The sequence below is a fragment of the Sebastes fasciatus genome, chromosome 7 (assembly GCF_043250625.1).
Source record: "Sebastes fasciatus isolate fSebFas1 chromosome 7, fSebFas1.pri, whole genome shotgun sequence".
Lineage (NCBI taxonomy): Eukaryota > Metazoa > Chordata > Actinopteri > Perciformes > Sebastidae > Sebastes > Sebastes fasciatus.
Window position 1 is genome coordinate 5,984,271 of NC_133801.1, and position 15,583 is coordinate 5,999,853.

General features: G+C 41.8%; 1 protein-coding gene across 8 annotated transcripts in view; it reads left to right on the top strand.

Moving 5' to 3' along the window:
* Positions 1–15,583, top strand: part of LOC141771212 (chloride channel protein 2-like) — a 165,680-nt gene that overhangs the window by 64,646 nt on the left and 85,451 nt on the right. For 5 of the 8 annotated variants that reach the window (XM_074641231.1, XM_074641232.1, XM_074641234.1 and 2 more), the window contains exon 3: positions 6,662–6,712. The exons of the other annotated variants lie outside the window; for them this stretch is intronic. In XM_074641231.1, the coding sequence (XP_074497332.1) occupies positions 6,662–6,712 (51 nt within the window). The remainder of the gene's footprint in view (positions 1–6,661; positions 6,713–15,583) is intronic. 8 annotated transcript variants of the gene reach the window in all.

The following is a 15,583-nucleotide window of genomic DNA, read 5'->3' on the forward strand; positions in this document are numbered from 1 at the left end:
TCTTATTTCCTTTCTTTTCCTCCTTTTATTTCCTTTTCCTTTCCTCGTCTCCTCTCCTCTGTTTTCATCTCCTCATCTCTCCCCTTTCTTCCTTCCCCTCCTTCACTCTTTTCCTCCCGTCTTCCTCCTCTCTATATTCTTCATCCTCTCACCCATCCGTTGGTAGTGTGCTGGATAGCTGGATTGAAATGGCGTGCAGAGCAGAAAAGCACCCGATAGGCTGATGGCAGGTCCAGGTGGGGTGGACACATTTTGTCACGGGGACACACACACGTGCACGCATGCGCACACAAACCGACACATGCGTACTTGTTAACCAGTGACGCTTCCCGTGATGCCACTTTGGGGACCGTGGCGTGGGGTGCAGGTTCATGTGTCTGGTGCACACCTGCGTGTTGAAGTATGTGAGCTCATAAGAGCATACGAGTGCACCTGCAGCTGTGTGTGTTCCCGGCCTCCTAATCCCTTCTGACATGTTTTCACAGCAGTTTAATAAGGATTAGAAAAACGCATCCAGAATTAAAATTTTTGAATTACCTTTTATTGGATTGTAAAACAAACAATACTACCTCGTAAACAAGAATGATATAAACCAACAGACATTAAGGGAGAATTAAGTAATTGAGAGGGGGATAAAAAGATGGAAGGAGAACCATGTTTTCTCTACTTAGTAAAGTTATAGTTCAGGAGTTTTGAAGTGGGGTTGTATGAGGTACTTCTCCATAGTCAGTGTATTACCTACAGTAGATGACGGTCGGCACACCACCAGTTTAGAGTAACAGACAGGAGTACCAGCACGGGAGCAAAGCAATGTACTGCTGTGGACGGGGGCAGCAGCACAACTTATTTTAGCCACATAAAATAAAGGCTCACCTAAAATATCAGTTTAAATGTACGCTATATTTAGAATATTTTCATCGCTTTACCTCGCCATCACACAGCCTTTTCCGCCGAAGAACTGAAGCCATTGTATCCGTCTATGCTCTCGCCAAAGCAACCAGACTCCATTGAAAAAGAACTGTTCTGTTCTGCGAGGTAAAATTACTATTTTTTTTCAATGGAGTCTGGTTGCTTTGGCGAGAGCATAGACGGATACAACGGTTTCAGTTCCCCGTCGGCAACATAGACTGCATAGCTGTCTGACGGCGAGGTAAACCAGTGGAAATATTCTAAATACAGTGTACACTTAAACTGATTTTTTTAGGTGAGCCTTTCTTTTAGGTGTCTGAAATTAATTTTGCTGCTGCCCCTGTCCACAGCAGTACATTGCTTTGCTTCCGTACGGTACTCCTGTCTGTTTCTCCAAACTGGGGACGTGCCGACCGTCATCTACTGTAGGCAATACACCGACTATGGATAAGTCCCTCATACGACCCCACTTCAAAACACCCGTACTATCCCTTTAATGCTGTTTAAAGTCAGTGAGTCAGTTTCAGTTGTCGGGTGTAGTGTTTCAAGTGAAGGCCTGCCCTTGCTATCTGCCTCTTCATCAACAGTCATACTGGTCACACACACCCACAGCGCTGCTCTGCTGGTTGTACCGTTCTCTGTAAACTAAAAACAAACACACAAATCAAAACCATGGTGGGTGCCAGCAATGATTATTTTAAGTGTCAATCAAGCGTTGTGTGGTGGAGCGTCCCCGTGGCTGGCCAGCTTTTGTTGCATCTCCCACTCCTGCGTTTCTTGTCATCTGGCGCTGTCTAATAAGGCACAAAATGCCCAAATAGGTACTCTGGGTGTAGTGGTATTCACTTTTTGGGTCTGTAATTAACATCCAGTTCCAGAAACTTAAAGCGTGATTAATCCACTTATACTTTAAGTTATGCACCCACTGACATTATAAAGAAATCTCCTTCCTTTCAACTGAGAGCTTCTTTTATATTTTATACCCGTGGCTTTAAACATTTAAAGCTTCTGAAGTATCGCTGTGATAATGCACCTTTAGACTGCGTGATTGCATTATGGTATATGACACACTTCGCTGCAGCATGGACTGCATTTATCAAATCAACAAGTGCAGTGAAACCTGCTGGAATGATTGTAACACACACGCAGCTTCGCCATTTACATACATGCATTTTGATCACATGCGTGAGTTTGTGTGTCCTGCCGGTGTGTTTTGGACACCACGGTGACGCACTGTGGGGGTGTTCAGACGTCATTCACATGCAGCTACCAGCCAAGTCCAGGAAGTAACACAACTGACTCACAAACACACACAGTGTTAAACCTTTGCTTGTGTGGTTGATGGTGTGTGAGAGAGAGAGAGAGAGAGAGAGAGAGAACGAGGGGGAACTTTCACTTTAATATATCAAGTAACCAAGGAGACTTGGGCCACTGATCAATATTTGATTCAGTGCCACTCGAGCATATTGTGTGTGTGTGTGTGTGTGTGTGTGTGTAGGTGTGTGTGACTTCAGATGTCTATTTGCTTTTACTACAGAGGATGTGGCGCTGGTCCATGTGTGTGTCAGCAGAGAGAGAGAGAGAGAGTGGTCACTGGCCGCAGTGTTCCCTTACATTGATTTTGTCATCTCTGGAACAGCAGGTCGAGCCAAGATGGCTCCCTTAATGCAGCTTTGAGATGGTGACATCAAATCTAATATTCATACATCTGTCCCAAGGTGCCAGACGTATAAATTAGGGGTTCCTGTGGTGATTCCAACGTACAGCCAGGGCGGGAACGCCGCCAAACGGAGACATTCGTCTCCATCTGTCGGGCTACTATGGGATGGGCTTTGGACAGCTGAAGGATGCTGCTGTCTTTAGTGTCATTGCTCGTCAAGACAGACACTCCAGGGTTGGACATTAACCATGGCCCGATGGCCTCAAAAAGTTACTTTGAGGCCATCGTGTTTTATGAGGTCTTTCCTGAGAATGCCGTTTCTATTTATTCCTGTCGTTCGCTTTGAAAGCGCCGCAATGGACGAGGAACGGTTGATTTGTTAATTTGAACTGAGGAGTTATTTTTGGGGATACGACTAAGGATAAGGGATAATGTACAGCGAGTCGGTTATTGTTGTGAAATGAACCCCGACAGGGCGATGCCGTTCCGCGTCGGGGTCTCTCATCACCCAGAAGGTGTTTATTTCACAACAACGACCCGCTAGCTGTACATTATCCCTCTTATTACACGGCTACTTACTTAAGAAATCAATAATTTGACGCAAAAACGGTCCATCAGAGTCCAACATCAGAACTGTGCCCATAGCAACGGTCTGTTATACATAGCAACGGTCTGCTATAAAGAAATAACAGACCAATCGGAATTGAGTATTCAACAAAGACGTGTAATAATGCTTTCTAGTCGCCGTTAGCTGTTAGCAGCCGGTGGGCAGCACAGTCCTGCTTGGCTAAATAACGGAGCTAACGGCTAACGTTAACATCGTGAGGCGTTACATTATGATGCGTTCAGGCTCCATTCAGTGAAAATGAGTACTGGGCGAAGGTAATTTATAACGTTGACATCGTGTGTTGAAATGTAATCTCGTAAAATTAAATTTTTGCTTGAGAAACTTGAATAAATCCAGTTGTTTTGAAAGAGACGTTTTTACAGTAATATAAAATAGATATTGAGGGAATTATGAGCTGTTTAACTTCCTAACACCAGCTCTAAGCAGCTTTTAATACATAATTATAACTACTGATGCCAAGATTGTTTTCTAATCAAAGCAAATATTTACATAATACATTAATTTATTTCCTAATCATTTGAATTTCAAGGTTTTTAATTGAGTCAATCAGCCAATCTGGATAAGTACCTCGTACAACCCAACTTGAAAACACCCAAACTATCCCTTTAAAGTCCCCACACTTAAAATATTAAGTGTACTTTTACCACCGAAACTGTAGTACCGATAGTTGTCATTGAATGTCTGGTTGGTACCCTTATTTACTATTATTTAAATAATAATTTTGTCAATGACAATGTTCCATTAATTCATTCTGCTAAATGTATCTATTAGTTTTGCACAGTGTGTCGTTTGACTGAAAGAATCCTATTCTGGGTACATTATTCAGTTTCAACGATGACAGTTTTACACATTAACGTGGAGAGAAGAGGTCACATAAAACTGTGACAGACAGGTCTACCTGTCTTCTCTCGGCAGCGAGGAGAGAAGTGGCGAGCCAGCTTTTCCAGCAGTGACGCCGTCACATAGGGACTCACACAGTTTCCAAAGTCATCAAGTTTCTAAATCTGCTGGGAGCTGTTTTAAAGAGTAATGCCGTACTCAGGTTGAGTTTCTCTCTCAGCCTAACGGGTGATTTTCAAAAAGCGAGACAGTAAAGGTTGAAGAATAGGGAGAGCAGGGGGAATTCATGGTTCGGTGTGAGTTGTTTTGCCAGAAATATAATAAACTGGTAAAGACAGGAAAGAAATGAAACGAAATTCCCCAAACTAATATTTAAATAATGCATGTCTATTAAAATATGAAATTTTTATGTAGAAAACAGATTGATTCACCCGACTGAAACAGATTCTTATTTTCTAATGGTTGTTTTGTGAGCGTCATACTGTAATATACCCAATTTAATACTGAACTCTGAGTCAGTGGTTCGACACAGTGAAAGCAGATTTATTTCTTAATTAACTGCAGTGTGAGGTGGATTTGTCAACAGAGGTGCTACAGTTTTATAAATCAATAAGTCGTGTGTGTGAGAGAGTTGTTGCCAGTCTTTACTGCCGCTGTAACCATGCAGGCCAAAGTTTTATTAATGCCGTCATTAATTTTTACGTGTTTGGATTGTGGGTGGCTTTTTACAGCCGGCTCCTCTCACTGTAAAATCAATGGTTATTAAACACAAAAGGCCACGAAGAAGTCAGCGTCCAACTTTCTTGGTTAGTTTGCAGCTTTTTTTTATTTCTGTGTTTCGATTTTGCTTTATCTTTTCTGCTCTTCACTCTTCAGTCCTTTCCTTTCCTTTTCCTCTCATAATTCCCTCTTGTTCGTGTCCTCTGATCCTGCATTTCTTCTATTCCCAGTCTTCTATCTATCTATATATCTATCTCCTCACCAGAATGCAGGAAACAAAGTCTCAGAAACTCAGGGAAAACCCTGGTTTTGTTTTTTAAATCCTCCATATCTGTCAAATATGATGTACTGCTGTTTCTCTTCTATTCCCCGTCCTCTATCTATCTCCTCACTTTCTTCTCCTTTTCCCCCTTTCCTTATCTCCTTCTAACTATTCTCTACCTTTCCTAATCTCCTCCTATTCTTCTTTCATTTTTCCTCTCCTTCCTCCTCCACCCCGGTGACTTCTCTTCTCTTCCTTTTCCTCTCCATCCTTTCTTACCGCTCGGCTCTCTTCACGTCCCTCTCTGTCTGCAGTCCATTACCTCCTCCACCACCCCCTCTTCTCTACTGGGTATAATCTGTGTTGGTGTATCCCCCTCTCTCTCCCTCTCTCTCTCTCCTTCTCTCTCTTCATCCATCTAGGTCCCATGTTGTGAGTTATTACTCTCTAATCATCAGTGAGCCTAGAGCCAATACACAACACTCACTCACACACAGTGTTTTCTCATAGTTTGCAGGTTTGTATCCCGACCTGGATGAGATTGGAAAACTTTTTTTCTTTTCATCATCTTCGTGAAAAAACTGGATTTCTATGGGAGAAATAAATGGCACCAACTTTTAAAAACAAAGCAACTAACGATAATTTTTATTTTCGATTAATCTGTTGATTGTTTTCTCAATTAATCGATTCGTTTTATTTGTCTATAAAATGCCAGAAAATAGTTAAAAATGTCATTCAGTATTTCCCATAGAACCCATTTTCATTCACATATCTTGAGGTCAGAGGTCAAGAGACCCCTTTGAATATGGCAGTTTTTTTACAGTTTTTCCTCACCAAAATTTAGCGTACGTTTGGAGCGTTATTTAACCTCCTTTCCGATGAGCTAGTATGACATGTTTGATACCAATGAATTCCTTAGGTTTTTCTAGTTTCATATGATGCCTGTATCGTCACTCTAGCTCTTAAACTGAGCCGATTATGCATTAAAGAAATCAGTGGCGTTAAAACAATTTTGCATTGACGCGTTAATGTGTTAACGTTGACAGCCCTACTAAAACTTCAAAGCCTACTGTGCCTAGTTATGGTTAATAAGTTATGATTAGACAGTCGCTGTTCTTGGCCGTGGTTCAGCGAATGGTCAATTTCAAAAATAAATATGACCTAGTGGCATCCATTAGCACAATATTGATGTATGTTCTACTCTCCGTGATCATGATCTTTACCCACACTCATTATTAAACTGCCTCTTCTCTCTCGATATTTTCTTCTTTTCCATCTTATTTTCTCCCTCGTTATCGCCCACTCTCCTCCTCCTCCTCCTCTTCATCATACTTCCCTCTCGGAAAGTGATGTCCTCCATCACTCCTCCGTCCCTCTTCACCTCCCTCCTCCGCTGCTCGTTCATTTGTCGCGCTGCTGAGTGTGCACAGCGCTGACATCAATCACAAACTAATGATGTTATGTAGAAAAATGGGTAAAGAGAGAGATTTTTCTTTTCATTTTTTTTTGCATTAAAGGAAAGGAAACTTGATTAAAATGTGGGGGGAAAAACTGTGTATCCATAAAATGAATACACACACACACACACATACACACACACTGCTTGTGTTTAACTATGTGATGTGGTCTATTTGTCCTCCAGGGTCAGGGTATCCGTATGTTCTGCAAGCTCCAGCCCGGGACTTTTTCTCTGGTAAACAAAGAAGCAAATAAAAATGTCCGTATCATTCCCAGTCTGCCCCGTCAACTACCAACTACTCAACCCTCAACCGTGCTAAAGCTAATACTGCTGCATTACTGTTCCATCATTAATCTGTGATAAGTGGTCAGTAAGTGTTGCTCCAACTATTAGAAAAGTCCCCCCACGCTTTGCGATGTATTAATACCGCCGTCAGTTAATCACACGGCTGGTTTCTGCAGATTCCAACCGTGAGTGTGCGTGTGTGTGTGTGTGATGGCAAAGAAAGCCAACATCTGATGCTGCAGTTTTCAAACACACACACAGACACACACAAACACACACATACACACACACTCACCTTTTGGCTTCATATTAATCAACAACCAACATGAAAAATATCTCTGTGTGCATATTATTCCCATACCGCCGTGCCAAAAAAGACTAACTCTCCCAGCCTGGCCTTATTACAGCTAGCCCCGAGCGCTAATGGAAAGTAATAAAGAGCTCTGAACGTCTTAGTTTAGTTGTGTGTGTGTGTGTTTGTGTGTGTGTATGTGTGTGTAGGAGAGATGAATGGTTCTGATTAGGCGGTGCAAGCTGCGGACAAGCCTGATGATCAATGTCTCTCTTCTGTTCTGCTGCTTAAGGACAGATGAATGTGCCACGGCCCAGCCCACTCGCACAGCAGTTTTCGCGAAATAGTCACGAAATATATTGTATATATTAGTGTACATAGACACACACACAAAATCAATTCGTATGTAATCCGTGTAATTGTGAACTGGGAAGCAGGGAACGCCGTGTAGGGAGGAGGTCGGGGTGGATGAGTGGATCAAAAAACCCCAGACTTTAGCCCAGGAGACCGTTGTTGGTGTCCCGTGTGAAACCAGACGTCAACGTTGATTTATTTGTCACGTAACTTCTGTACTTAAGTTACAGCACTTCTGGAGTTATTTTAACCCAAACCACGATCTTTTCATAAAGCTATCTAAGGAGTCTTGTTGCCTAAACCTAACCAAGTCGATCTATTCCTAAACCTAACTAAGTAGTTTTATTGTGGAAAGACTGGAGCGAAACATTTGTAGGAAAAAGCATGAAAAATACGTTGTTGAAAGTCGTGCTTAGCATCACGAATAAATGGGAAATTTTTGTCTATTAACATGAATCAAATAGATTATATTTCATGACTATTTCACGAGCTGCCGTGAGACTGTGTTGCATGGCCACACACACACACACACACACACACACATACATACATGTAGGTTTTCCCATCAACTCTGGGCAGCGTGTGTGCAACCTTTATTACTTTTTGTTCCTCCAAAGATTGATGGTGTGTTTGCTTCATTTCTCCGCCTCCATATGTATGAATGCATACACACACACATGCTAGTAACCTATACATATGTGTATATACTGTGTGTGTGTGTGTTGCTGTCAATTTAAAGAATAGCAAATGCATGTGCAATGGAAATGCTCTGAAATTGGTTACGCCAGGATAAAAAAATGGAAATCAGCGCACTTGTGTGTCTGCAGAGCACTGCAGAACGGAAGTGCTGACTCGGCAACAGCAGAGATGGGTGGTTGAAGGGTGGAGGAGGGGAGGAGGCTGGACGGGCGGAATAAAAAGAGAGAAATGAACGGATGCAGAGCGGAAACGGAAGGATTATTTAAAGGAGGTGGAGGAACTTAGCGTAGGAGGGGGGCAGAGGGGAGGAGAAACTAACGGGGAGAGGAAGGAGGGGAAGACATAAAAGAGCGAGATAGAGGGGGAGTTGATGGCAGAGGTCTGGGGATTGGACGGATACAATCAATTGAAAGAGAAAGAGAGAAGCATTGCAGAGAGTTCGCAGCAGGTCCCTTGGCTTTTGGTTCACCAGGCTTTCATCCAGGAAATGAAACGACTTACCTCTCCCCTGTGTGATCGAGCTAAACGCACACAAACACAAAGAGATTTTAAACCACACAAACTTCCTCACACACACACTTGCGTTGACGGACTGTTATTGTCATCGTCAGCGCCACCATCTGTGTGTCTATGCATCTGTATCGTGTGTGTGTGTGTGTGTGTGTGTGTGTGTGTGTTGCCACTGGAGAAATCACGCCGCTGCTTCTTCAACCCAGCCTCGGAGTTGATGCACAGCTCATTTTCTTCATCATCTTTGTCAACATCACTGCTGTTTGACTGTTGCTTAATGGAGAATCATAGCACAGAAGCATCTAATCATCAGTTCAAACATTTGGTCCCACTCAGAGACGTTTTTAATGCCAAGTAAACACACATTTCAGATCATAGAAGTCTGGTTTAGATGTGAATTATTCAAAAAGTGTCTCACATGTTCGAACTTATGTGCTGCTTTTAAACCACTTTGTCTACCTGCTGGTCTTATTCATAAAGATTTTAAATGATAAAAATCTTTACATTTATTTGACATTCCTATTGGCCTGGCTGATATCGGACAATATTAACTTGTATATTATATTTTGTGCTGGCATAAATGTCGGCAAATCAGTAACAAGAATTTACAGTACAGAGGTGCTATAGATCTTACATTTGCATATGTTCTCCACCGCTGACAAGTTTAGTTTTCAACTGTAAAAATGTAAAATATAAAGTAAAAAATTAACCAATTGTCACTGGAAAACCCTAAATATTGATATTGATATTTGCTTTAAAAATCCAGTATTTATGGGGCTTTCATTTCTATTAAACTATAAAATGTAAATGGTTTAAGAGGCTATGATTTATTATGCTTATATCTGGGGCTGCAACTAATAATTATTTTCATTATCGATTAATGTGCTGATTATTTTCTAGATTAATTGATTAATCATTTGGTCTATAAAATGTCAGAAAATGGTGAAAAATGTCCATCCCAGTTTCTCAAAGTCCAAGGTGATATTCACTTTAATATGATACTTAGGTGCTTTATTGGCTTAAACACCACAAAACCTACACACATGCTCACCAACGGCCCGACATTGGCTGACAGACTGCCATTGGCCTGGTATGTCAGGGCCTTCAGACCCTAATGCATTCATTAAAGTTGATGTTGGGGCTAAAGTATTGATCTTTGAATGTGTGGGTTTAAGATGTATTGATTGAAGAGTTCGGTGAAAAGTTCAGTGTTCAGAGTTAAACAATGTGATACAGTAGTGAGTCTGCTCCAGATGTTAACCAGGGACAGAAAAGGTCCTTTATATTCTGATAGATTGTTAGGCTGCTTTCACACCAGATCAGGCTTTGCAGCGATTCGCTGTAGGGTTGTGTGGCGGTGTGGGAGAGTCACTTTAATGGCCCATTAACTGCGACGATTAACGTCTTCTATTCCCTCATGGCTGGGTTGTACAGCTCTGGATCGCTGGGTAGGTGGTTGGCCACCACAGCGTGAAGTCGGGTTGTGTTTCTCCAAAAGTTGATTCCGTTTCTACTTTTCCGCAACAAGCCGTTGTGTTTTTTTCAGCACCCCCTGCAGCAGCCGCAGCCCAAACACACTACCCCCATTCAAAATGAATGTATTAGCCTGCGTTTTCGCTGCAACGCCTGATCTGGTGTGAATGCAGCGATAGGCTCCTAGCCTTCACTCGCCAGTAGTGTCATAGTGTTTCATGCAGGTAGAAGTAGAGGTTGAGATCAGTTTACAAGCGTAGTCCAGCCTGTGATCTAAGGTGTCAACCAGCTCCAGAAGTAATGGTGCGTTTAGAAGTGGGATTAGGAACCGAGCAAGTGCAGTAGTTTTAGTATCAGCAGCAATACTCATCCAGAAACAGATGATTCATGAACTTCATGAACAGAATCTAAAGTAAAAGAGGTCACCACACATAGCGGTGAAGCACCAGACAAAAAAAATTAAATTGAAAATCATAAGAAACATCATCCGACCTCAGACTTTAGCCTCAGATTTACAGCAGATTAACGCCTCCGCCCCCGCCGCTCGCCAAGACCCAAAACAGAAAGCTCATTTGGCTCTTGGTAAAATCCTAGACATGCAACATTTATAACGAGTCCACTTGATGATACTTGATGACTTTTCTCTGTTTTTAAATGCATAAAAATATCCCAGTTGAGAGTGTGGGTTTTAGAATTACTCCCTTAAGAAACGTTAAACATACATCACACACTCTTCGGAGGCGATTAAAGAGGAACGGCGAGGCTGCTTTTGCATAATAACTCTGGTATTTGTGCTGGCCTGTTAATGTGTTTGTGTGTGTGTGCGTGGGGTTGTGTGCGTGTGAGTGTGCACGTACACATTACACCTCATTAAGCAGACATTGTACTGCAGCCATAAGACGGGTGTCACAACCGTCGTTACTCGACGAGCAAACGGAGTGATTGAGTGCGAGACGAGGCGCTTTGCCTGCTCGCCCGGGACCGACGCCGACGCCGTTACAGCACATTTACATAAACATCACCTCCTTTTACATCTCATTAGCATAGACAACACATTAACACGGAGGAAGAAGCGGAGGAGGGACGGCTAGATGGATTAATGAATGGATGAATGGGGAGACAGGGAGGGAAGAGCAAGAAGGAGATGCTACAGTTATAGCGTGCTGAGGGAGCGGAGATGGCCATAGAGGAAACATTTACAGATGCATTGTTGGTTTTATTACTCCAACAATGTTTCTTTTCTGTCTTTAGGGCCCAATTTGTCTTGTTAGTTTTCATCCTTTTCTTCTTCCACTTAACGTTATTCTCTCCTGTGCTGCCTTGTCTTTTCTCATTTTCTCTTTTATCTGCAGCTGCACAAATAGCTCATTTCCAGAATCAGTTCATTTCAATGAAATCCCAGTTGATTCACGCAGGGCGAGGTAAATCCAGGCTGGGCTTTTGTGTGTATTTGGTCAACTTTAAAATGCTCATTTGTTCTATTGACCAACAAACACACAACTTTCAAGCGGGAGACCCGTGTTCAAGACCGGTGTTTTGTTTTGCATGTTACATTAGTGACGTTTGTCACGTGTTTTTCGTACTGATGTTACGTTGTTTCCATGTGTTTTACTTAGTTTACGTACTTATTTTAAACCCAACCGTGACGTTTTCCCTTAACCTAACTAAGTTGTTTTCTTGCCTTAACCTAAGTGAGTGGCTTTGTTTCCCCCTGCTGGTATTGCCCAACCCAATATCACGCCAAAGCATTGTAATAGACCTGCCTGTCCACCAGAAGATAGCGTGTTAGTGTCACGTTTTGCCTTGCAGAGACGCGAATATTACACGCCTGTATGAATGTGCAGTACCAGCAGGGGGCAACAAAACCACTTAGTTAGGTTAAGGGAAAACGTCATGGTTGGGCTTAAAATAAGTACGTAAACTAAGTTAAACACATACGAAAACAGAATAACATTGGTACGGAAAACATGCGACAAACATCACGTGACAACCGTCACTACTAAACACGTGACAAACGTTACTAACGTAACATGCAAAGCAAAACACCGCCTCGATTTAAAAGAAGTGAGAGTTGCAGCTGACCTGCAGTTTTCTGGGAGTTTTTTCCAGATAAATGGAGCATGAGAACTGAATGCTAACATGCTATATCATGATATACATCGTTATGGAGATATGAAAGGACCTACTGTTATATCAGGATAGAAGATGTTGGTCATATCGCACAGCCCCATCAACCTTTAAAATCCTTTGACTTACCCCTTTGTTCTGTACTGTACAAACAGTATTTACTGTACGATACATACAGTATATACTTTACATTACTGTATCTCGCCCCCCCCTCTATCTTTCAGAGTTTCTCTTTAAGCAGAAGAGCTGAATAGTCAGATTTGCCTATCTATAATTAATTCAAATCTAATTAAGACGTTGGTTTTAAACACAGTCGACCGTTCCTAATCGAATCTATCCCTTATGCATAAAGCTACATAATGAATGTGGGATCACATACACACAAAATGGGCCTCATTGGCATGACTGTGCAGAATCGAGGCATTAATGGTAGGCTCTTTTACCCTTTACACCCATATATAGCTGTCACCCTGCATAACAAATGAGGGGCTGATTTGAATAATTGGGTTTTATGTGGGAGAGGTTGCAAAGAATCTGCGCCGTTAGTGATTTTCCTCTAAGGTGTGTGTGTGTGTGTGTGTGTTCGCTCTATATACCTCCTGCCCTCATTTTCAGCATAATCACGCTACAGTTAAACCAATATGTTGGCTTTCTGTTCTTTTATTAGAAATGACTAATTGGTGCTTTAGTTTCTTCTACTTCTGAAGTGATGGATTTGGTACAGTCCAGTTTAACGTCTAACAAATGATCAATATTTCCTCTGGAGAAGCTGTTTTTCTACTGTGACATGTCAACATGAACAAGGTCTATCCTTATTAGAAATTTCAGGCAAGTCAAGAGTAGATTTTTTCATTGATGTTATAGCAATGATGGCCAGTTGTGGCTGCCATCAGTTAGCAAGGTTAATATAGTAAACGAAAACTGAAACGAAAACAAAAATAAGCAGTAAACTGAAACTAAATAAAAACTATATCCTTTAAAAAAAAAACTAAAACTAAACTGAAACACTATTGCAATATTAATTTCAGTTTTACTTTTTACTAGGGCTGTCAATCCATTAATCGATTTTTCATTCACATATTTTGAGGTCAGAGGTCAAGAGACCTCTTTGAAAATGGCCATGCCAGTTTTTCCTCGCCAAAATTTAGCGTAGGTTTGGAGCGTTATTTAGCCTCCTTCACTACACACCAGTATGACATGGTTGGAACCAATATATTCCTTAGGTTGCCTAGTTTCATATGATGCCAGCATCTTCACTCTTGCTTTAAAACTGAGCCCGCTACAACCTAAAAATCGCAAGTTGTGTGAAGTGCTAAAGAAATTAGTGGCGTTAAAAACAAATTTGCGTTAACACGTTATCGCATTAACTTTGACAGCCCTAATATAGATATTTTCTTTCACCCCAAATAACATAGTCTCATCGTCTCTTGCAAGTACCTCGATTTTATAAAAGTGCAATAATAAATTTGCTGGAATGCCCCTTTACATTTGTATCTACATTAAATATCTGGTATCTGCAGTTTCAGTCCAAAATGCATTGTATTGGCCAAACCAAAATAAACACAAGCACACACATGCACACTCACCCACAGTTTCTTAATGCCAGGCCAAGGAGCTAGATGCACTGTGTATCCAAGGAAACCTAAATTAGTCTCAGCAGGTATGTGGGCATTACGTCTCTCGCCGAGGAGAGAGTGAGCAAGCAAGACTGAAAAGAACGGATAGAAAGAGAGAGAGAGAGGGTGTGAAGAAAGAAGCGAGTGTGGAAAGGAGGAGTGGAGGGTGGCAGATAAGGCCTGAGAGGGAGAGGAGAAGATGAGAGGTAAAGTCAGAGGTTGAATGTGATTAGCAGAAAGCAGCAGCAGAAGAAGAAGAAGGAGGAAGAGGAGAGCGGGAGCGAGGGATGATTGGATCAGGGAGGGGAGGGATGAAAGGGGAGAGTGGTGCAGAGGGTGAGTCAGAAGGCAATGAGAGTGATTGGGAACTAGCATGCTGCTTATTGCATGCCATGAAGAATAAAGGCAGCAACCAGTCTGCAGGGTCCCCACGTGCGTGTGTGTGCGTGTGTGTGTGTGTGTGTGTGTGTTCTTGTACAGCTATCTTTGTGAGGACCAGAGTTGTAGACCTTCAGATTGAGGACGGGTTTGGAAAGTGAGTACATTATCTCTTCAAACATTATCTCTCATAGAATTAGGTTTAGGTTAGGTTAAGGGTGTCACGATTCTGATTGTAAATAGGAAATCGTTCGAAATTAGCTTCCGATCTCGACCATCGAAATCTAAAGCAGGTTGATTATTTATTATTCCCATAAAATAATTCAGCTGTCAAGAGATGGTTAAAACTGTAAACCAGCACAACATAAGAAGCCACCATGCTCTGAACATACACATTACATTACAAACATTTGCATATTGGAACATAAAACAGCAAACTTAAACTACTCAGTCCAGCACTCAGGACTAGGTAAGCATGATGGGAAATGTGGGCTATCCCTGTCGTTATGATACTCAGGGCACTTCCTGCATGCCTGTGGCATTTTGCACTGCATGAATTAGCCTGGCGGCTAGTGGACTTTAATTAGTTAGTTAGTTAGTTAGTTTCCTTACTCAGCACAGCTCTTCTACTCTTACTTGGTTTAACATTAAGTCACTGCATCTCCCGACAGAACAACACCATGGTTGAATTTCAACTTACATGCACGTTTCGTCAGCTCAACATTGTTGAATGAGAGCAGCTGATAATGATAGCGAGATCAAAATGCTAGCGGGACTGCCGAGGGCCGTCAGACTGTCCAAATCTCCCCCTCCGCCCTCGATTACACCCATGGGTGACACACCGCGATCAGACAAGAGAGAGAGGAGAGAAACAAGCGTGACAGTAAATGAGTATTTTGTAGATTACAGTACAATTGTAATGCACTGCAGATGAATGATTATGTACTGAGGTGGGTCACACAGATGCTGATATTGAAAATATGCAGCTTTTTATATTACAGACTGTTGAAGTCAAATTTTTTGAAACACTTTCTAAATAAAAAGGAAGTTCAGTTCTCTTTTTAAAGTAACTTAAAGTTAAATTTTAAAGCGAAAATGACAGTTGTCAGGGCATAAAACCAATGTTGATTTTAAATCAAATCGAATCGTGGCCTTAAAATCAAAAGTCAAATCGAATCGTGGATTTGGAGAATCGTGACACCCCGAGTAAGGGTAAGGGTCAGGCATTCAGTTGTGATGGTTAAGGTTGAGATAAGGGGCTAGGGAATGCATTGGGTCAATGAGTGTCCTCACAAAGATAGAAGTACATGGCTGTGTGTGTGTGTGTGTGTTTGTGTATGTGTCTGTGTGTGCACTGCAGAAAAAGCTATT